This window comes from Drosophila ficusphila, unplaced genomic scaffold (assembly GCF_018152265.1).
Source record: "Drosophila ficusphila isolate 14025-0441.05 unplaced genomic scaffold, ASM1815226v1 contig_412, whole genome shotgun sequence".
In the NCBI taxonomy this organism is placed as follows: domain Eukaryota; kingdom Metazoa; phylum Arthropoda; class Insecta; order Diptera; family Drosophilidae; genus Drosophila; species Drosophila ficusphila.
The window spans coordinates 5,560,570-5,583,111 of NW_025064326.1; the positions used below are offsets into that span (position 1 = coordinate 5,560,570).

At 42.7% G+C, this 22,542-nt stretch overlaps 1 protein-coding gene across 5 annotated transcripts; it reads left to right on the top strand.

The window, feature by feature from the left end:
- Positions 1 to 156: 156 nt before the first annotated feature.
- Positions 157 to 21,525, top strand: LOC108089969 (serine/threonine-protein phosphatase 6 regulatory ankyrin repeat subunit A). 5 transcript variants are annotated; one of them, XM_017188471.2, is made up of 17 exons: positions 157 to 1,165; positions 2,866 to 2,967; positions 6,546 to 6,647; positions 8,134 to 8,250; positions 9,882 to 9,974; positions 11,070 to 11,283; positions 11,627 to 11,922; positions 11,984 to 12,286; positions 12,349 to 13,776; positions 13,901 to 14,437; positions 14,573 to 14,779; positions 14,978 to 15,671; positions 16,080 to 16,166; positions 17,399 to 17,610; positions 19,134 to 19,262; positions 19,924 to 20,032; positions 20,484 to 21,525. In XM_017188471.2, the coding sequence occupies exons 1-17, from the start codon at positions 779 to 781 to the stop codon at positions 20,747 to 20,749; spliced, it is 5,283 nt and encodes a 1,760-aa protein (XP_017043960.1). In that variant the 5' UTR covers positions 157 to 778; the 3' UTR covers positions 20,750 to 21,525. The 5 variants fall into 5 exon arrangements, with proteins under 5 accessions (XP_017043960.1, XP_017043961.1, XP_017043958.1 ...); XM_017188472.2 differs by lacking the exon at positions 17,399 to 17,610 and adding an exon at positions 18,015 to 18,244; XM_017188469.2 differs by lacking the exons at positions 16,080 to 16,166; positions 17,399 to 17,610 and adding an exon at positions 18,015 to 18,244 and having other exon boundaries at positions 19,924 to 20,041; positions 20,484 to 20,701; positions 20,845 to 21,525.
- Positions 21,526 to 22,542: the final 1,017 nt, after the last annotated feature.

The following is a 22,542-nucleotide window of genomic DNA, read 5'->3' on the forward strand; positions in this document are numbered from 1 at the left end:
CGCGGGAGCGTCTTGCGTCCTTCGAGTTTGGAGCTTCGTCGTGTTGCCAAAGGTTACCAGCCGAGTGGAGGGCCGAGTTTTTCCGCTCGAGCGCCTTGGGAAAACTCGACTTTTCAGCAGTGAGACTGGCAAATCAGAAACTCGCAGACGCTCGTGGCAAACGGTTGATTTTTGTTCCGTGGCTCCAACCAAAAAAGCCAGAAATCCAGTCTAAAGTTGGGGACTCTTTTGGCCAAAAGAAACAACAAAAAAAAAATAGAAAAAGGAAGAAGAAAATAAAAGGGGGCACTGCCGTTAACGCACACGCAACCGAAGCCATAAAGGGGCTAAACATATAAATTTGTGTAGTAAAAGTGAAGAAAGCGAAAGAATCAAAGTGGAATAATAGCGAGCGGATGTGTTGGAGCCTTTTTCGGTGTGTGTGTGCCAGTGTATGTGTGTGTGTGTGAGTGTGTCTGTTGCTGTTGCCAATGAAAATGCAAATTGTTGGTAACAAATATTGGTAAAATGCGGAGGCCGTAGGAATTTGTGCAATGCGAGTGCGAAGCAAAGGAGCCCGAAACTATGCAGCTAAAAACCCGCCATACCCCGCACCCGAATCGAATCAATAATAATACAATAACCCAGCGGTATTACACGGATAATGGCAGCATAAACCATTTACAATCTGCCAGTGATTCCGCTTAACAATCGAGAACCCCCCACCACCCCCTAAAAATAAAAATCCCCAATGATCAGCGGCTGATTGCGAGGGACATAAGCCACCAGATATTCCAGGATGTCGCAGCCGCGCGGAGGGCGTGGCGGTGGTCGTGGCGGCGGCGCTGGGGGCGCCGGCGTTGGCCGCAAGACCCCCTCATCGCTGACCGGTCCGCCGGATGATTCGGCCACGCCCAGCGAACGGGCGACGCCCGCCAGCAAGGCCGACTCGGATCCCAAGGACGACAGCTCGAGCAACGGCGACAAGAAGGACATGGACCTGTTCCCCGCCCCCAAGCCCCCGAGTGCCGGCGCCTCCATCCGGGACACGGCCAACAAGGTGCTCGGCCTGGCCATGAAGAGCGAGTGGACGCCCATCGAGGCGGAGCTCAAGAAGCTGGAGAAGTACGTGGCCAATGTGGGCGAGGATGGCAACCACATCCCGCTCGCCGGAGTCCACGACATGGTGAGTACTGTACAGTGAAGTGCCGAGGCTTCTCCCGCCCATTTCGATGAATTTGTAAAATCAATTGCGAACCGGAGCGAGGAACAGGAAGTGGGAATAAGTGCAGGAACAGGTCTTACACTCAAAAAATAAATATATTTTTCCAAAAACAACCTTAACAGAAGAAGAGATTTCAATTGATAATTTTTTTTGTTAAAAATATAGATTCCATGTAGTGATAAAATTGAGCTTTTCTTTCCTAAAAAGTCAGATTTATTTTAATGTGAAATAGTTGTTTACTTACAGAAAATAAATTCAGGTATTTTAAAGTAGTTTTCAAATCTTTTTGAAAACGTAAATTACATGAGTATAATAATAAATTTAATTATTTTTGTTTTTCATTATATTTAAAATGGTATTAGATTGTAGTGAGTATCCCAAATTATACAAAATATTTACCGAAGTGTAAGCGATGTACAAACGTCGCCCTTATCAACGTCGGCGGCATTTTCCCATTTCTGGTTGTTTACCAGCCAAAATAACGACACACAGAGCCCGGGAGCCAAAGGCCAGAGAACATACAATAAGCCAGGAAACAGAGGCCAGAAGGCAGAAGGCTAAAAAGCCAGAAAGCCAGAAAACCAGAAAACAGAGAAGAGCGAGTGTTATTTGATAGCGCGGCCCAAATGTTTTGGCTGCCAAGGCGATGGCTTTGGTGGCTTTCAGGTTTTTGGATTTCGGAGCCGGAGTTCCGGGTGTCCTGCCACAAGTTGCGCTGACTACCCGACCGATAAACTCATAAAACATCGAAGAATTGAAGCGCTTCGATTTCAATTTACCATAAACGGTATGAAACGGAGAAGTCGTTGACATAAAATTAACGTTGCACCGCTAATGAAATGCGGGGAGGTGTGCGGCAAAAAAGGGTGGAATTGGGTGGAAGTATCCTGTATTTCTGTATTACTGGGTGGTACTTTCGATCCCAACCGCCAAATCGGGTTGTCTGCCAGACTAGACTGAGGTCGAGACGATATTTGCATAAATATAGCCCAGAGTTGAGCTATTTTTGCCTTGATTGCTTCCGCTTTTTTCTGGGCTGGGGTCCTCATTCGGTTCTTGACTTGATGGGTTTGCTCTTGATTTCGTTTTAATAACGAGAGAACGAGTTTATAATATGGAACGCAGCTTATCAGAACAGAAAGCCTATCGCAATAATGAGTAGTTTATATAATATGATTTGAATACCTTCCCCAAAGACCCATTTATATTATTATCGTTGAGTTTGTCGTTTCTCTTTAAAAATGTTTTAAAATAGTTTAAGTCGGGTGATGGCGGTAATTAATACAATTTATAATTAGTTAGCATACCTTCTACGAAACATTTAAATATTGCAAAACTGGTTCCACAATTGATAATTGCATTTAAATGCAGTATTTCTTATCAATGTGTAAAAATAGAGGCCAACTATTAGTTAATCGATTCACGTGTAATCGCAAGAGTTGTAAAGTTATATTAATCAGAATTTGTGATTAAAATCCAGTATAAGGTGGATTTGTTTTGTTTATAATACCTAATTAGCTTTCCATAGTATAAATGTATAATGTACAGATTATTAGTAACAGATAGGAACTAAAAATCTCATTATCAAACCATTTAATGTGATGATGAATAAACTATTAAGTAATCTTCGTTGAATAAATTCTGTTATTTTTCTATTTTAGAATACCGGCATGACGCCGCTGATGTACGCCACGAAGGACAATAAGACGGCCATAATGGATCGCATGATTGAGCTGGGAGCCGATGTGGGAGCCCGCAATAATGTGAGTCTTGACCGGGAACACACTAGGCATAATTTAAAGCCCCTTAGCCAACTCCCCATTGTGTTGGAGCCAAATATAGCAGCAACCCAGCTGTTTAAGCGAACTCCACGAACAAAAGCCGCTAAAAATGTGTCAAATCAATAAAAACCGCATAATTAAATCTCGAGCGAGGGCGTCGGTGGGTGAACCCACCGTGCACCCACTTCTACGCACGATTCTCACGCACCATTCACCCCCGTCAATGCTTCAATAGCTCCGTTCCTCAATGGGTCAACCGAACCGAGCTTGGCCAATGGTCGTCCCACGGGTAGTATACTTGATTTGACTCCAGTTGAGTGGAGTTTTTCAGCACGAATGGGAATTTCCTTGGGGTTCTTTAAAGGAATAAACCAAAAAACTTTTTCACTTATAGTTTTTTTTATTTAAATAGAGTTTTTATTTAGGATTTTTTTTATTAAATTAGGGTTAAGGTTTTAATTCTTCATTGTACTCTTAATTAGAGACTGAAAGGTCATCGATAATGTTAATCCTGATTTCTTCAGTAATCACCCATCATTATTATCGCCAATTCTTGTTTCGATGTCAGCAAATGAAGTGAGCCAAGTTGGTCATCCGCCATTAGGCCAAGTTGCTAACAATTGGTCGAATCCGCTGACCAGTTTCCTTCGCATGCCGCAATTACTTAGCAAAATTCACTCGAAGGCGGTTTTTTGGCTGACCATTCACATGTCCTTAAGAATACGCAGCGCACTTTATTTCGGGTCTTGCGGCGATAAAAATCCTTGACCTAATTACAAAATAATTGTTGCCAAACCAGCGCAGACATGGCGAATTGAATTACCAAAACAAACACAGAGAGTTCAATTTGCTCGCCCTCCTTGAGAATTTTCCCCCAAGTGGACGATTGTTTGCCTGAGTTAAAGAGTGTGTAGGGAAATGTTAAAGGTAAATTTGCACATGAAAGTAATAAAACATGAACAGCCTGGAAAGTACAAGCCAACCATGAAAATAAAGGACACGTTAGCTGTTTTTTTGAATTAGGAATTTCTTATTTTTCACAGCGCATATTTGTTGGTTTTATAATTGAGTTATTTTCTTTGAATTGCTAAATCCATTAAAATATGAATACTTATTTTAATGATTTAAAAAAAACTAAATTCTATTCTTCTTTTCTTTCCGTAACGAGAATTTATAATGGATGGCATCATTTTGGTTCTTTTGTTGTGGTAATTACGAATTATGAGATCAGTTCTGTGGCATAATATAAAGCACACCTTTTTTAAAACCGCATCATTACCTCATCTGAATAATTACCCTTTTGTTTTAACGCAAATGTCACTTCGTGACCAACCCGGATAATTTCACATACAGTGTTTAAATGAATTAAAAACTCCACTTTTGGCGGAGAGGAATGTTTATTGCATTTACAATCTCCGACTTATCTAACTGTCAGACCAGAACAAAGTAATTCCCATTCAGCACGGCAGCCAAAGGATCATTATGACCATTATAAAGAATACTAGTATGATGTAACGCCCGGCTAATTAACATTTTTAACTTTTCAACTCCAAGGTGCCACCGGGTTTTTTATTCTTTTTTTATTTTTTGGGGAGAACCTGACTAAGAGGCGTGTTCGCAACACCTCTTTGCAACTTAAAAGCCAATTAATCAAGCACATGACTCCGATGTACGCCCAGTTGGCCGAAACCGTTTGCTTTGACCTTTCGAGTGGCCCAAACCGGAGACCTCGACGTCAGCCGCGACTTCCGCTACATTTTTATGGCCAGTGGCGTCATTAATATGCAATTTTAATTAAATTCAAGCGGAGTACTACAGAGTACTTTACGCAGTTGGCCATTTCATATGTGGGGCGATGACAGCGTGAAATAAAATGGGAACCAAGAACGCCAATTCATTTGTCACGTTGGCTAAGTGCGTGAGTAAGGTAATCTCTCCTTCCGAAAAGCCAAAAAATTAATTAACTCCATTAGCCGCAAGTGCACATGCAAGAATGTGGGAGAGTAATCCAAATGAGCCACGTAATGAGGAGTTGCAATTATTTTAAAGAAGGTGTGTGACATCCCCACAAAATGACTTCATCCACGTGGCACACTCCTTCTCAAGTATCTCCGTATCTTTTGGGCCGTAAAAAACACCCACGAAACTGGGTCGACTTCGTCCGTTGGCAGGGCAAAAATGTGCTGGAAAATTTGCGCTTCCGTTTTGGTTTTGTTTCCGGTTTTTCCTTTCGCCCCGGCAAGCAAACACAAACACGAGACTCCAAAACGAACTCGAACCTGGCTCAAAAGTATGCAAAACAGCGCGTGAAATATTATCTGTCTACCACGGTTCCCCAATCCCCTCGATTCCTTATAGTTGCCCCCAAGTTTACTTTGGTTTTTCTTTGGCCCGAAACGTCTTGGATTGGCTTTCTGGACATGTGTCAAAGCCGTCGACTCGAACGCCGCGGCTTTGTATGCAAATTAGCAGGAGCTGCGGCCAGAAATAGTTGCAAATAAACCGCAGGGAACTCGAATTTCACACGACACGAAGCCCACACACACTTACGATCTGGGAAAGTCCCTACAGGAAAATCAGAAGGGTTAAGGAGTCATCGGGGTTTTCAGAATTATGCTAATTCCTGTAGATGAATATGAATTTTCTTGGGGCTTGAAATAAATCATATTTTTTTAAATAAAACGATTGGCTATGGAAATTCTAAGAATTCTATAATATAAATCAATATGTTGTATAATCAGTTAGTTATAAAAAACATACAACCGTTACATACTTTTTGAAACTGTCAGTCACTTTAAAACTTCTAAAATATATTCTGAGTTTTATTATTCAATTAAAAAAGTCGGAAATATTTTCATTATTTTTTTCTTTGGCTAAGAATTTATACGTCATAGTACCTTTATTTAATGGTTTCCATTTGCACTTACCAACCTGATGACAGGGCAAAAAGACCTCTCCTTTCGACCACCATATATGTATACGAAACCAGTTCACTTCCGTTTGGGCCGAGAACTATGGGGAGGCTTACTTATAAATTAAGCCCATGGCTTAGGCCGGGCACACGGGGCGTATGTGTACCACGCTGCGTTATGGCTTATTATATAAGGCAATAAATATCGCCTCACGCCCCAATTCCCAACTGACTTACATCGTTCTAAGCACCCTGTGTGGTTAACACTCCATGGACGTTATCTTAAACCACTTTTCGTTACGTTTCGGTGATTTGCTCAGGGTCATATTTTTTTTACGTTACAATGTTTTATTTTTTTTTTGGGCTTTTGGTTTTTCCTGGTTGCCATTGATGCAGTTTTTGCATGTGAGGTTGCGGCTGGGCTGTGGCCATTAAGAAAACCGTCCGTAAGTGAAAGTCCGCATGCAAGATTGTGCCCAAAAGTAATCAGCGAACCTTTGAGGCACTCCTTTTCAACCAAGCCAAAAGCCACATGCCACATGCAAAACCAACTGACTTTGACCCATTGAACTGACCCAGGTGCTTGGAGTGGGCGGTGGTTTCCTGCCAATGAATTGCAATTGATTTCACCCACCTCTTCTCTTTGCAGGATAATTATAATGTGCTACACATTGCGGCAATGTATTCGCGTGAGGATGTCGTCAAATTGTTGCTAACAAAACGCGGCGTCGATCCCTTCTCCACCGGTGGCGTGAGTATTCCAATAGCTTTCTATACTATATAGCCTCGCGTCAGAAATTTCCCTATAACTTTGAGGTCGCAACACGTCAGGCGACACACTCAAGACTCGAGAGCTCACCGTTGAGTCAATGAAATCGCTGCATACCTTGGGGCTGCTGTCAGACCGATTCGCAGGCAATTTGCGGCCATTAGACGCATACTTCACTTGGCCAACAAAAAATTACAAAGGTCAGAGCCAAGCGAAGATGCAACTTCGAGGCTCGCATGTTGCATGTAACTTTGGCGGGCCCCAGCAATTAACTGGCGACAAGGTTAAGATGGAAAAAGTCTGGGCTCCGGTTAAAAAAACTTTTGCGACTTTAAAGAAATAACCCTTAAGGGTGTAATTTATAGAAATCAACTTACTTACTTACTTACTTACATGTACCTATTTCTGTTAGATTTTAAATGGTATAAGCCAGGCTATATAAATTCAGTTCCACTAATTCAAGTTCCAACTTCTGAAATCGTGAGAAAAAATTTGATTTCACATTTATCAGAAGAATTGATTGGGAATAAAAATAAAGTAATTTCAATCTTAGCAATAAAAAAGTGCAAAACTTGTTTAAGAATACGTATATCGTTTTGAAAATGATTAGAGCAATTAAAAATTCAGCTAGACAGTATTTTAATTATTTAATTTAAATTTGCATTTACGTCTTGCTCATTAAAAAAAACTTTGGTACGTCAGAATATATTAAAACTAAATGATGATCACATCGCTGAATATTTGCATGGCAAATACTTTTCTTCGAGTTTATTTCTCGTGTCGGCATTAATTTGTCTTTCTTTATTTTTTCTCGGCCGCAATGAGTTCGAGACTTGGTGATTTGGGGGGCGTGAGCTTAGCTGAAATTACTGATGGTTATCAGAAGAGAGCACCCCTACCGAAAGTGGGAGCGAGAGGGGTGGAGCTGCAGGAGCGAGACAGACAGATGCAAACTTTTGTTTTAGCAACAGCCAAGTTTGAAGTGCTCCGCTTTGGCGTGTGTGCGTGTGCAGGAGGACTCCAAATCCTCATTCACATCCACATCCACATTCACAACCGACACCTGGCCCACGTTTCCCACACCTGGAGGCTCGGCCTCCTATTAATATGCCCCTCTCGCTCGCTCCCATTGCGGCTGTCAGTGGGAGTTCTTTATTATGTTTTTTTTCGGGCTGTCAATCTGTGATATGAGCGGGAGAGGCCGAAAAAAAAGAAAAATGACACGAAATGTGCTTATAAACGCAAAAACCAGCCACTTGCCTATTCAGTAGCAAATGGGATTTTGAAGCGAATAGGAACCAGTTTGCCAGTTTTTAGGTGCGAACATTAACCACAAAAGGTTAAGAACTGCATTTTAATCAATTCAAACAAAAGGTGTGATCTTAACCATAAGTGCAACTGCAGTGTGTGCATACTTGAATTAATAATATTTAATAATTAATATTTTTTTTAAATTTTTAATCAACAGTCACGCTCACAAACTGCGGTGCATTTGGTGTCGAGTCGGCAAACCGGAACTGCGACTAATATCCTGCGCGCTCTGCTCGCAGCTGCTGGCAAGGATATCCGCTTAAAAGCGGACGGCGTAAGTGTTACCATGTGTGCTTGTGAGTGTGCCAGTGTGGCTGTGTGCCTCTGTGTGTGTGTGTGATGGAGAGCCACAAGTGTTGGCCGCCAAATTGATGCCACTTTATCTCCTCTGGCAAATAGCAGCTTACTCCCCCAAAAGTAAGCCGATGTGAAGTGAAGTACTCTCGACAGCGGTGCCAGTCGGTGCCAACGTAAACAAAGACTTAATAAAAATCACCAAAAAATATCTACATTACAATAATGGCAACAACGAAATCGAGAAGAGCCAGTAACATAAAGCAAACAAAATTTGTGGAAAAATCGATATGCAAAACTGCTCACGGCAAATGCATTTCGACTGGCTGGAAATCGGAAAAGCCCCAAAAAAAGTTAATACCGCTATTACACAGCAAGAAATTTTGATAGTCATTTGGTGTTATTGCTTCCTAGTCATCTAGTTCGTTGGCCTTACTAAATCAATTTGAAACCTTTTTGTAGAAAATGAGTTGCAGATTTAAAATAAACAGCTTTAAAATAAATACAGATTTTAAACAACAGTTTTATTGGCTGAACAACATAAATGTGGTTTTCGATAAATTTGTAGATGTTTGGCTCGTAAAATATATTTTAATTACAATATAATAATAGTTAAAAGAAAAGAAAATAGATTTTAATTCCATTTTTTTACAATGTAACAATGAGGAGCTCTCACCACAGAAGGTAAGCCCCAGTGAGCGTTGAATTACCATCAAAGTTGTCGTCTCCGTCTGATTAACTTAAGGGGGAACAAACTGAGCTTCAAACCCCTTTTTTTGGGGGACCCCCGAGGAATCTCGACTGAAATGCGGAACTATTTGTCGCATCACGTGCACGGGTGCAAATGCACGGGCGATATTTCCATTACGCACGCGAGGGGGAGCGCATAAATTTCCACCGAATTGCTATCAAACGATTGAACGGATCGGGGGATTGGGGGACTGATTGGGGAAATCGGGTGCCGCCGATTGATTGTCTAGACAAAAGGCTCAGCCAACTCGATTTGCGCTTCGATGGCTGCGGCAAATGGCAAACAGCAACTTGATTTAAATCAATTAGAGAGAGGTGGAATGGCACTGTCAGGCGAAATTAGCCGGATGAAGTATTTAGCTTTCGATGCCATTCGCTTCGGTTCGATTCGATTCGCTTTCCTTTTTTACACGCATTCAATGGTTAGACATATATATACATATATATCTATAAGAAGTAGTGGAGTTTTCCCCGCGAGGGCGCTCAACTCGTTGCCAACAACAAACAAATAACAAACCGAGGAAAACTCAACCGAAAAAAGGGGGTCAAGTCGCTGTACAACTTGATTTACTCGCCTTTCCTGGCAGATAGGGATAATGACTCCCCGGCACGCCCCCTCTTACGCCCCTCCCCTTTCCCAAAAGGGGGAGGTTTCAAAGTTGAAGCGCCAAAGTTGCGAACTTGGCTAAAAATAGCGAAAACATGTTGCCGTTAACACTTGAGGCTCGAATTGGCTAATTGGTTATTTATGATTATACGTGTGTGAATTTGACTGGCTGGTTAGTGTGTGCGTGAATGTATGTGTGTGTGGTGTCCTTATCTTAATTATTTTGTATACTATATATCCTATCTCTCGCGTAGCGTGGCAAAATACCATTGCTCCTCGCCGTGGAGTCGGGCAACCAGTCCATGTGCAGGGAACTCCTGGCGGCACAAACAGCAGACCAACTAAAGGTGAGTTATCTGGGGAACAAGAACTAAATCTACTGGTAATTTGATAGTATTAGAACCTTAAAAAATGTAATATATAACAAACGAGCTTCGATTTTTGTAAAATGTTTAGCTTAAACTGTTAAAAGTGTAAATAAACCTTCCATAAATCAAATTTGAAATTAAGTCCTTATTTTCATCACAAAAAAATCCATACGTTGTACTTAAATTATATCTGAGATCTTTTACCATTACATCCATCATTATGACTTTTTTTGCTGTCGGAAGTTAACAACTATCAGCCATTAAAATCATACGCTGCGTAAAAAAGTTGAAAATGTAAATTTTATAAGCTACGCACTCAACGTATTTCCCGCAATATTAGAACCACACATTCGCCTCAAAAACTTGCAGATTTTACAATCTGGGGAGTGCCAATCAAAATGTCCAGCTGAGCTGTCAGAAAGTGTCCACAAGGCCTTTTAAGCCTTGAACTGTCCAAAAAGCCAGGCGTGTAAATAAATCAAAAATGCAAATTAACCTACCCTCAGTTACGCACGATTAAAATGAAAAGTTGCACGAAAAGTGCAACAGTGCGCGACATTGGCAAAGTTTGAGCAATTTTCAATCAGAAGTTGAAGTGCAACACATGCCAAGAGCAGTGCGTGTTGATTAAATTAACCAAAGGGCTTCGGCTCGCTTTAGGCCAAGGGTTCAAGCCAAAGTTTAAGTTAAAGTTGCGCCTGACTTTGGCCGTTGGCTGAGCACGCAATCAGCCGGCAAAACAGCCGCAAACTGGGTCAAAAGTGAGGCGAAAACGCAGTTCGAATGGGGAGGGAATCTGATTTGCATAGCCCAAAATAAAATGTGTTACAAAAAAGAGTGCAGTTTTTAACAAAAAAAAGGGGTTGCTACTTTAAAAACTTTAAAATGTAAGGAGGGTTTAGTTTAGTATAAGTTAGTTAATGAGTCAGTTTACTTTAGTAACTTCATCGTATCTTACTTATGTTTATTAATTAAAATAATATTTTGCAAAAAACCTATTTTACCAATTCTGTAGAGTGTTTTCTTCGACTGTTTTTTTCTCATGTTTAAAATTCTTTTTTTTTTTTTGAACAGGCAACGACTGCCAATGGAGACACGGCCTTGCATTTGGCCGCGAGACGGCGGGACGTGGACATGGTCCGCATCCTGGTCGACTACGGAACGAATGTGGACACGCAGAATGGGGAGGGCCAGACGCCTTTGCACATCGCCGCCGCCGAAGGCGATGAGGCCCTACTCAAGTACTTCTATGGCGTGCGCGCCTCAGCGTCCATTGCGGACAATCAAGGTGAGTCTGGGTGAAAGTGGATCAAGGGTAAAGGAGTTAAGAATCATGTTTACCTTGACATAAGGAGATAATCACCCAGTGGCATTTAGAAATACCTTTTAACCTTAAAATGAACTGACAGTGGTTATCACTACATTTGACAGAGATTTACAGTTATGTTTAAAGTTGTGGCGCCCTCAGATGGTCAAAGCTCTTTTTTTTAAAGAATATTCTTTAAGATGTTTGTAACACTCTCGTATTTAAGGGATAACTTGAAATATATCTGAATTTCATTCAATTTGTATACATATAATATTAAATATAAAAATTATTTAAAATTAATATTTATTTTATCTCCAATCAGATCGCACTCCGATGCACTTGGCCGCCGAGAATGGGCACGCGCACGTCATCGAGATACTGGCCGACAAGTTCAAGGCGAGCATCTTCGAGCGCACCAAGGATGGCAGCACGCTGATGCACATTGCGTCGCTCAACGGCCATGCTGAGTGCGCCACGATGCTCTTCAAGAAGGGCGTCTACCTCCACATGCCCAACAAGGACGGAGCCCGGAGTATCCACACCGCCGCCGCCTACGGCCACACGGGGATCATCAACACGCTGCTGCAAAAGGGCGAGAAAGTGGATGTGACCACCAATGTGAGTTTATTTTATTGAATTCATTATTTACCTATTATTAATTATATATTCTATATGATAGGATAATTACACGGCTCTTCACATAGCCGTGGAATCAGCCAAGCCCGCCGTTGTGGAAACCCTTTTGGGTTTCGGAGCAGATGTCCATGTTCGAGGTGGGAAACTGCGGGAGACGCCTTTGCATATTGCTGCCCGGGTTAAAGATGGTGATAGGTGTGCCCTCATGCTGCTGAAATCGGGAGCCAGTCCCAATTTGACCACGGATGATTGTCTGACTCCAGTTCATGTGGCTGCCAGACATGGAAATCTGGCCACCTTAATGCAGTTGCTTGAGGATGAGGGAGATCCTTTGTACAAGTCGAATGTGAGTGTAGAATTCTGTAGAATTAAATATAAGTATTTGAGAAATATATTATTCTTTTATAGACTGGTGAGACACCCCTGCACATGGCTTGTAGAGCCTGTCATCCGGATATCGTTCGCCATCTGATCGAAACGGTGAAGGAGAAACACGGTCCGGATAAGGCCACCACCTATATAAACTCCGTGAACGAGGATGGCGCCACGGCGTTGCACTACACCTGCCAAATCACCAAGGAGGAGGTGAAGATTCCCGAGTCCGACAAGCAGATCGTTCGAATGCTCCTCGAAAACGGAGCGGATGTCACGTTGCAAACGAAGAATGCCTTGGAGACGGCCTTTCATTATTGCGCCGTGGCCGGAAACAATGATGTGCTGATGGAGATGATATCGCACATGAATCCCACGGACATCCAGAAGGCCATGAACCGGCAATCCTCGGTGGGTTGGACTCCCCTGCTGATCGCCTGCCATCGCGGACACATGGAGCTGGTGAACAATCTGCTGGCGAATCACGCTCGAGTAGATGTCTTCGATACGGAGGGAAGATCTGCGTTGCATTTGGCCGCTGAACGAGGATATCTGCATGTTTGCGATGCCTTACTCACCAATAAGGCGTTTATCAACTCGAAATCGCGCGTGGGAAGGACGGCACTCCATTTGGCGGCCATGAACGGGTTTACGCACCTGGTGAAATTCCTGATCAAGGACCACAATGCCGTGATCGACATCCTCACGCTGAGGAAACAGACGCCGCTCCACTTGGCGGCGGCCAGTGGGCAAATGGAGGTGTGCCAACTGCTCCTCGAACTGGGCGCCAATATCGATGCGACCGATGATCTGGGCCAGAAGCCCATCCACGTCGCCGCCCAGAACAATTACTCTGAAGTGGCCAAACTCTTCCTGCAGCAGCATCCCTCGCTGGTGAATGCCACAAGCAAGGATGGCAACACCTGTGCCCACATCGCCGCCATGCAGGGATCCGTCAAGGTGATCGAGGAGCTCATGAAGTTCGATCGATCCGGGGTCATCTCTGCGCGGAACAAGCTCACCGATGCCACGCCCCTTCAACTGGCCGCCGAGGGCGGACATGCGGATGTGGTGAAGGCTCTGGTGAGAGCAGGTGCCTCCTGCACTGAGGAAAACAAGGCGGGCTTTACAGCCGTCCACTTGGCGGCGCAAAATGGACATGGTCAGGTGCTGGATGTGCTGAAGAGCACGAATTCCCTGAGGATCAACAGCAAGAAGTTGGGTTTGACCCCGCTCCATGTGGCTGCTTACTACGGACAAGCGGATACGGTTCGGGAATTGCTGACCAGTGTCCCGGCCACCGTGAAATCGGAAACGCCAACGGGACAGAGTTTATTCGGGGATCTGGGCACGGAATCTGGGATGACTCCTCTCCACTTGGCTGCCTTTTCCGGAAACGAGAACGTGGTGCGACTGCTCCTCAACTCCGCGGGTGTTCAAGTGGATGCGGCGACCGTCGAGAACGTAAGATAAATTTGTTTTAAAACTGTAGAGGTTTATAATATATTTAAAATCGATATTTTTTGTTGGATGTTTTCAAACAGGATTCTATAAAGAAGTCATATTAATCCAACTATATATTTTTTAGGGCTACAATCCACTCCATTTGGCTTGCTTCGGCGGACACATGTCAGTGGTCGGTTTGCTCCTGAGTCGGTCGGCGGAACTCCTCCAGTCGCAGGATCGTAACGGCAGGACGGGCCTGCACATCGCCGCCATGCATGGCCACATCCAGATGGTGGAGATTCTGCTTGGCCAGGGCGCGGAGATCAACGCAACCGATCGGAACGGTTGGACGCCACTGCATTGTGCTGCCAAAGCTGGCCACTTGGAGGTGGTGAAGCTGCTGTGTGAGGCGGGTGCCTCTCCGAAATCGGAGACGAACTACGGCTGCGCGGCCATCTGGTTCGCCGCCTCCGAGGGACACAACGAGGTCCTGCGCTACCTCATGAACAAGGAGCACGACACCTACGGCCTCATGGAGGACAAGCGGTTCGTCTACAACCTGATGGTCGTCTCCAAGAACCACAACAACAAGCCCATCCAGGAGTTCGTCCTCGTGTCGCCAGCACCAGTGGATACGGCTGCCAAGTTGTCCAACATATATATTGTTCTCTCAACGAAGGTGAGGTGTCATTAAAATATTTTAAAGAGTACCTATAGTACTTAATTGAATTTTTAAATATTAATTTTAAATATTTTAATATTAAACACACGTTGTATCATATCGAACCTATTGTAATATTTTTAATCTCCACAGGAAAAAGAGCGTGCCAAGGATCTTGTCGCTGCTGGCAAACAATGCGAGGCAATGGCCACCGAACTTTTGGCCTTGGCAGCTGGTTCTGATTCAGCTGGAAAAATCCTACAGGCCACCGATAAAAGAAATGTGGAGTTTCTCGACGTCCTCATTGAAAATGAACAGAAGGAAGTGATTGCACATACTGTGGTTCAGCGATACTTGCAAGTGTGTGATAAAGAAAAACTTTAAAAAGAGTTTCCATTTTTAATTAACATATTTCTGAGTACTATTATTATTTGTAATAATGTATTAACACTTAATTAATTTAGTTGTTTATTCAAAGTAAATACATGAAATCTATGTTAAATAAATTAAAATATATGTATATTCTTAATATAGTTTTGTTTTATAATCTTTCTGCAGGAACTCTGGCACGGATCGCTGACGTGGGCCTCCTGGAAGATCCTCCTCCTGCTGGTGGCCTTCATCGTCTGCCCGCCGGTGTGGATCGGCTTCACCTTCCCGATGGGCCACAAGTTCAACAAGGTGCCCATCATCAAGTTCATGTCGTACCTCACCTCGCACATTTACCTCATGATCCACCTGAGCATCGTGGGCATAACGCCCATCTATCCGGTGCTCCGCCTGAGTCTGGTGCCCTACTGGTACGAGGTGGGTCTCCTCATCTGGCTGAGTGGCCTGCTCCTCTTCGAGCTGACGAATCCTTCGGATAAGTCTGGATTGGGATCCATTAAGGTGCTAGTCCTTCTGCTCGGAATGGCAGGAGTGGGAGTCCATGTGTCGGCCTTTCTGTTCGTCTCGAAGGAGTATTGGCCTACTTTGGTGTATTGCCGGAATCAGTGCTTCGCGTTGGCCTTCCTGCTGGCCTGTGTGCAGATCCTGGACTTCCTGTCCTTCCACCACCTCTTCGGACCCTGGGCCATCATCATCGGGGATCTGCTGAAGGATCTCGCCAGGTTCTTGGCCGTCCTGGCCATCTTCGTGTTTGGCTTTTCCATGCACATCGTGGCCCTGAATCAGAGCTTTGCCAACTTCTCGCCGGAGGATCTTCGGAGCTTTGAGAAGAAGAACCGAAATAGAGGCTACTTCAGCGACGGTAAGTCGAAACGTTTGCTTTGCTTTCTCCCGTCTACCGTTTGTACTTTTGATTTCGAACTATTTCGTTTTTGATTTTGGAATGTTTTTGCAAACTTCCTCTTTTGAACGTTCAATGTGTCTTGATAAGTATCTGTGTCTGCCTTGAATGAAAAGCCATATTAACTGTGTGTGCTCGATGTTTCACATAAGTAAACAACAATAATAAAACCAAAAAGAACCAACTACAACCACATAATACAACAATTGCATGCTCAACAAGTACAAAAAACAACCCGAACCTCCAACCTTGATGTCGTAATCCCTGCTCCCTGTTCTTCCCCCCAAAAGACCACCACTAATAATGTTCTCCCTCTGATCTTAACCCCGAAATTGAAATAAAAAACCGAACTGAATCCGAATGGAACAGATGACATGCCCACCCCGCGTCCTCCTCCAGTGGAGAATTATGTCGATAGTCGCTTCAGCGAATTCAGGCGAAAGCACAAGGACGACCGTAAGTCTCCTCCCACTGACCTTCCACCCACTCCCCGCATTTGCATGGCCCCCGTTCTTTGATGGGGGACTCTTAACCCCCTTTAACCCCCCAATGCCGGAATCGATCCCGTTGCGTTTGCCGCCTTCGATGTTGTGCGTAAAGTTTTATTGTCGTTTGTTTTCCAGTTCCTTGGAACATCCACAAGTCCGCACTCGCTGCTCGAAATAATTGCTCCTTGCTCCTTGTTTCAGTTTCATTTCGTAATCTTTTGAGGCATGTTCGCGGAAGTCCCTTCCGCATCCTCGATGTTGTGGATCTGTGTTTGCATAGGTATCCTTGCGCTAAGCTTTATCGTTTAGTTTCGAGTATTGTTTTATACCTTCTTTTAATGTACGTTTTTTTTATTTATGAAAGTATATTTTGTGTGCCGCACAATAAACTTCTGGTATATAAATTGGTAGGAGTATTTCACAATAAATTTAAAGTATTCAAAACAGAATTAAATTTAATTTGAGTTCATTATTTTTTAAATTAAAAATTATTACAAATGTAGTTTGATTAAAGAAACAAAAATAAATAAAAAAGATATTTTGTTTACATTATTTAAAATGTTCATTTGATTTGAGTTACTTAACTTATTTTGGTCGATGTATAACCCAACTGATATCCATTAGAACTTTGTACAAACTCAAAATTCCAGTACTGCATGTTGATGTTTTAACCCAGTCAAGCCAATCAATCAGCAATATCGATATAATCTATTCAATGCCCGCCTGCCCGGGGCTTTCAGCTTGCGCCGCTTGCCCACCACCAAATTCTGCACAATCGAAACAATCGAAACCGATCGAATCGAATCGAGTCAAGTCGAGTCGATAACGTAAACGATAACGCTACTGATACCGATAACGATACCGATACCGATACTCGTATTCGTGAGTCATTCGAACCGCTCAGCTGCGAACTGCGAGATGCTGCTTTTGACGTGTTTAACCACTCACCCGCACTCTCCAAAATCCCAATAAGCTCCACCATAAGTATACTCGTTTATGTAAACTTCAAAGTACAATTTAAACAACAACCAAATACTCGTATGTTAAATCTCGCACACACGCCTGTGCCAAGCCGACAAATATATATCCCCAAATATATATACATATATATATGCTAGCTAGCTGCAGCTAACGAATGCTAAAGTTCAGATATCTGATATCCGTTCGGACATATAATGTGTACCTGTGTGTGTGTGTTAGGACCCATGACGCCCTTTCTGGCTTTCGAGCGACTCTTCTTCGCGGTCTTCGGACAGACGACAACCCTGGACATCAATCCCATGCGACACTTGCGTCCCGAGTGGACCGAGGTGCTCTTCAAATTTGTCTTTGGCATCTACTTGTTGGTGTCTGTGGTTGTACTCATTAACCTGCTAATTGCCATGATGTCGGATACTTATCAGCGCATTCAGGTTTGTATTGCCAAGGCCACTAATCTCTGTATTTTCTCTCTGTGCTTTTCCTCTTTCCCCAACGTTTTTTGTTTACTTTTATTCCGGAATGCTATTTGTTTGTGCTTTGTGTCGTTGTAAACAACCCCAAACTGACCGCTCGAAAATTGAACCACAATCGGGAATAAAAACCAAAAACCGGGGTTGGTCGATCGGACAACAAATCAACGCTGTGAATCACTGTGAATCGTCGAATCAACCAACCTGGGCGTCCGTTATCTTTTTATTTTTCAATATAATTTCCGCGCCGGCCAATATATGCGTGCTGTCCGGGGGTGTCTATTTGTATTCGTATCTGAATATGTATCTGTAACTGTAAATGTATCTGTATCTGTAAATGTATCTGTATGGGTCACCGGACGCAGTGCGCATGCATCCGATTAACTCGTTCGAGTTGTTGTTCTTCGCCGTGTTCGGACAAACGACGACCGAGCAAACGCAAGTTGACAAAATCAAAAATGTAGCCACGCCCACTCAACCGTATTGGGTTGAGTACCTGTTCAAAATTGTCTTTGGCATTTACATGTTGGTGTCGGTGGTTGTGCTAATTAACCTGCTGATTGCTATGATGTCAGACACCTATCAACGCATCCAGGTAGTATTGCTAAGAGCGCTTCTAGCCAACTTTACTCTTTTTTATATGAATCCTATTCTAACCTTAAGTTAAGTATCAAACTGCCATTGCCATGTATACTAATCCTTCTCTATTTCAGCGAGCAGTTTGAACAGTAAAGTGTAAATTTGATAAAGCAGATGAAACAAATAACATTTAAAACCTATTTTTGATATAGAATGATAGCTTATGATAGATAACAGCTAGTTAAATGAAAACAAATATTCTTTCTCTAGGTAACCCTTATTTATTTGAGACCTTGGCATGCTCTGTAAATCCATCAACTGCCCAGACTTGCATCTTCTAGGTTTTTTCAGGAACAAAACATTAGCGATCTGAGGGATACAGCAACGCTGTATCTCGTAGATGGAAGCCCGCTGCCTTCTAGTTTAGTACAGTGCAGAGTAGCTTTAGTGGATTAGCGCCTAGAAGTGTGTCCCGCTTTTGTGACCAGTGTTGAGCAAGGCCAACCCAGAAAGAGTGTTGGTTACTGCATGCTTTTAAATAAAATATATATAGAAATGCTGCATGTTTATGTGTCTGTGTTTGTCACTACGATCTAAGAGAGATACTCCAATACGGTGGCAGGGTTTTGTATGGTAATTTTAGGATCCCCCAATAAGATTGCCATCCAAAACAGGCCCCTGTATTTGCGTATTTCCATTATTAACAACCTGATTTTTGCAGCCCTTAAGTTATATTTAAAAGAAGACAAAAATCTGTAAATTCCGAGGCTTCAGCTCACGAATCTCATCCCGTGTATTCCTCTGTTCTTGTTCTCCCCAATATCATGTCTCATCCATTGAACATCGCACACTCTGCTAACAAACCAAAATACGAACAAAACCTAAAAAAACCTATGAAATACTAGGCCCAATCCGACATCGAGTGGAAATTCGGCTTGTCCAAGCTTATACGCAATATGCATCGCACCACAACAGCGCCCTCGCCGCTTAATTTAGTTACCACCTGGTTTATGTGGATCGTCGAGAAGGTCAAGGTAAAATCTCAGGTGACAAAGGCCGCCTCCCAGCCGCTGTCGCTCTATCTCTATCTCTCTCTATCCGTATCCCGTATACTATATTCCATATCCGTATCCGTTGACTACTTTATATCTGTGCAACTACCAGAACCGAACCTGAACGGGCGTAGTTTGCTGACCTTTTCCCCAACCCATTTAAAGCAATTTGGCAACAACCGCAACAATGAGTTTAAACACTGTGAATGCTTTAAGTGTGTTGCCCACCAAAGAGAAACACCTAATGCACTTGGCACTTTTTCTGTGATTTCAAAATACAACAGGCGATCGAAAAAGAAATAACAAATCAATATACATAAAACGATTTTTATTAGATTTATTCAGATTTTCAAATAATTATACATATAATTTAAATGGATTACCTCCCTTTTGTTTTATTATAAACCTAATCGATCGCCTCTTGTTTTTGCACTTAATCTTCAGCACTTTCCACCCAATTGCTTTCGATGTGATTAACAATTGCTGACTGCGTTTATGTTGTGTCTCTTGTCTTGTATGTGATCTATGTCCCGTGTCTAATGCGCCTTGATCTAACCCACAAACCTGCAATCCTGTTGCCTGTAACCTGCAACCTGCAACCTGTAAACCGTAAACCTGCCAATCCACATTCACGCGCCTTCAGGCACGCATGAAGAAAAAGAAGCGTCCAAGTCTGGTTCAGATGATGGGAATACGTCAGGCCAGTCCGCGAACGAAAGCCGGCGCCAAGTGGCTGTCGAAGATCAAGAAAGGTGAGACATGTATGTATCGCTGCTGGGCTACTCCGACCAGAACCACCCGAATACCGTGGGAAAACCAACCCATCCAGAGGGGTTTTGTAGCTAACAGCGTGTCAGCCCGAGTGTAACTCTCTACTTTACTAGCTCCTCCATCTGTCTTGCTATCTTTTCTCAACTGTCTTCTCTGAACAATTGGCTCGCTCTAGCTCAAAATTCTTTCTTCAACTTCTATGTTTTTCTATGCATGAAGATAAAAGCGCCATGAATTAATTAGTACCAGTACTTGAATAAAAACCCTGCAGAGTTCTGTAAAATCTCAGATATGATAACTAACAATATACTTGTGATATTTATTGACATTCAAATATTTTGTAGAAGGGTCTGCATTTCTGTCGCTTTTATCTTCGTGACTCTTATTACTTAACAGAACCCCTAAGCTAATTATAATTTTATAAACCCCCAGACTCGGTGGCCCTGTCCCAAGTCCACTTATCCCCGCTGGGATCGCAGGCCAGCTTCTCGCAGGCCAACCAGAATCGCATCGAGAACGTGGCCGACTGGGAGGCGATCGCCAAAAAGTACCGGGCTCTGGTCGGCGACGAGGAGGGAGGATCCCTCAAGGACTCGGACGCCGAGAGCGGATCGCAGGAGGGCAGCGGGGCGCCACAGCCGCCGGCACAGGTGGGCAGAAGGGCCATCAAGGCGGCCCCGGCCAACACTAAGAAATAAACACAGAAAAAACAGAAACAACAGAAACACAGAAACGACACTGAAACAACAAACCCTTTGGATTGGATGGCATATTAACCACGTTTTGATTGCAGGTCTAAGCTTCAACCTATCTCTTCCAACTATCCTTCCTGACTATCTCTATCTCCTCTCGACTATCCAACGTCTGTCCTTCTGTACTTCTAAGCTCTAATCCTAAGAATCTCTATTTTTAAACTGCACTTTAGGAATTGTTTTCCCGGACTCTAGTTAACCCGAAAGTATAACAAACTTTTAGCTTAACTGGAGTACTTGAAAACCATCTTTAAGTACCTAAGTTAAGCCTCCACTTCCTAAACTAATTTTAGCTAGAATATTGAAATTGTTTTGGGTACATTTTGAAGCGCTGCGGATTATTTATTTTGATATGATTTTAGTGTCGGCGATTTCTACGATAAGCGATAAGCGAAACAACAAAACAAGTTTTCCATGTTCGAGTTTTTTGAAATAAGTAAGTTTTCTCGTCCTTTTTGGACAGATCGATACGTCCACTTTGCCTTACATTTTTCGAAACGAACTCCTAGAATTTTGTAATAAGCTAATAATTCCGACGATATCCGATCGACCATAGCATTAGTTACGTATATCTTAGCGCGTAAGTACCAAAGTCTAGCTTCACTCGAAGCTGAGGATATCGGTTTTATAATCTCATAATCTCATTGTTTTCGGGTAATTGTCGAATAACTACATCCACTTTATTTACTAAGCTTGATTCATTTTTTATAAGAAATGTACGCCTAAAAATTGTTAACTGTACTTGAATGTAAATAAATAAGTCATATTTTAAAAAATATTATTGTTGTCTTAAAATTATAACACGCTCTGCAAGGGTATACAAGAAAGGATTAAAAGAAAGAATTATCCTTGTGGAAAACCAAGAGCTTTCAGGCGGACGAAAAGATTTTTGTCTTTTTTTGTTTCGGGCGTCATCTATTTGTGGTTTGCTGAACATGTTTGTCTTGATTTTGTATTTATTAGCTTCCAAAAATTTGCGCTAGGTGGCGTAGTTGGACTTAGCAAGCGGGTAAGCCAATGTACCGCGTAGCTATTGCTAGTGTGCCCAGATTTATCTGATGTTCAATTTACTGTAGCATACCTTAGAGCGCCGCTTTGTATGTTTGAATTGTTGCGCGGGTTTTTTTGTGGTGTAGGTTTTTACAAAAAAAACTCTTGATTTATTGATTGTATACGATTTTTATTTATGTTGGCTATTTTAAGTGGGTAATAAGTATTTCTAATTGTTTACTATTTCATCATTATGGTTTTAATCGATCAATTTTTAGTACTCTCCTTAAAGTCGAGTTATTATTTCCATAAAGCTAAGCTAATGAAGTCTCTTAAATTTACCTGCTGATTGACCACGAGGCACACAGTTCGTTAAAATGTGTTGAAAACTTCAAGTGGTCACTGGTTATTGCTGGACTCGTATTATTACACTTAATTGCATCTTCTCGTTGACATTGTTGAGCAGTGGCAGTTGCAATTGTTGTTGCACTTGCTGTTGTTTCTGTGCTTAAATATTCTCCTCAGACAAAACATATGAAATCAAAAACAAAAACGCGTTTCTGAACGCAGTCAAGGTTTATGGCCACTAGCGTGTCAATTTAAGTTGCAATTAGGCAGTTAATAAATTCACCGATTTGCCCAGTCAGATAAATGCATAGATGGCCAACTGATTAATGCCGCTTTCCCAGCGATTCGGTAGCTGCAACGTGGAAACCCAAATGGATTCAAATCGGAGATGCTGGCGATAC

What these genes read in the sequence shown, in the direction of transcription:
- LOC108089969 (XM_017188472.2), top strand. Translation starts at nt 779, where the DNA reads ATGTCGCAGCCGCGCGGAGGGCGTGGCGGTGGTCGTGGCGGCGGCGCT. An exon ending in ATCCTTTGTACAAGTCGAAT is followed by an intron (nt 12,287 to 12,348) that starts GTGAGTGTAGAA and finishes ATTCTTTTATAG; the next exon opens with ACTGGTGAGACACCCCTGCA. An exon ending in ATGCGGCGACCGTCGAGAAC is followed by an intron (nt 13,777 to 13,900) that starts GTAAGATAAATT and finishes TATATTTTTTAG; the next exon opens with GGCTACAATCCACTCCATTT.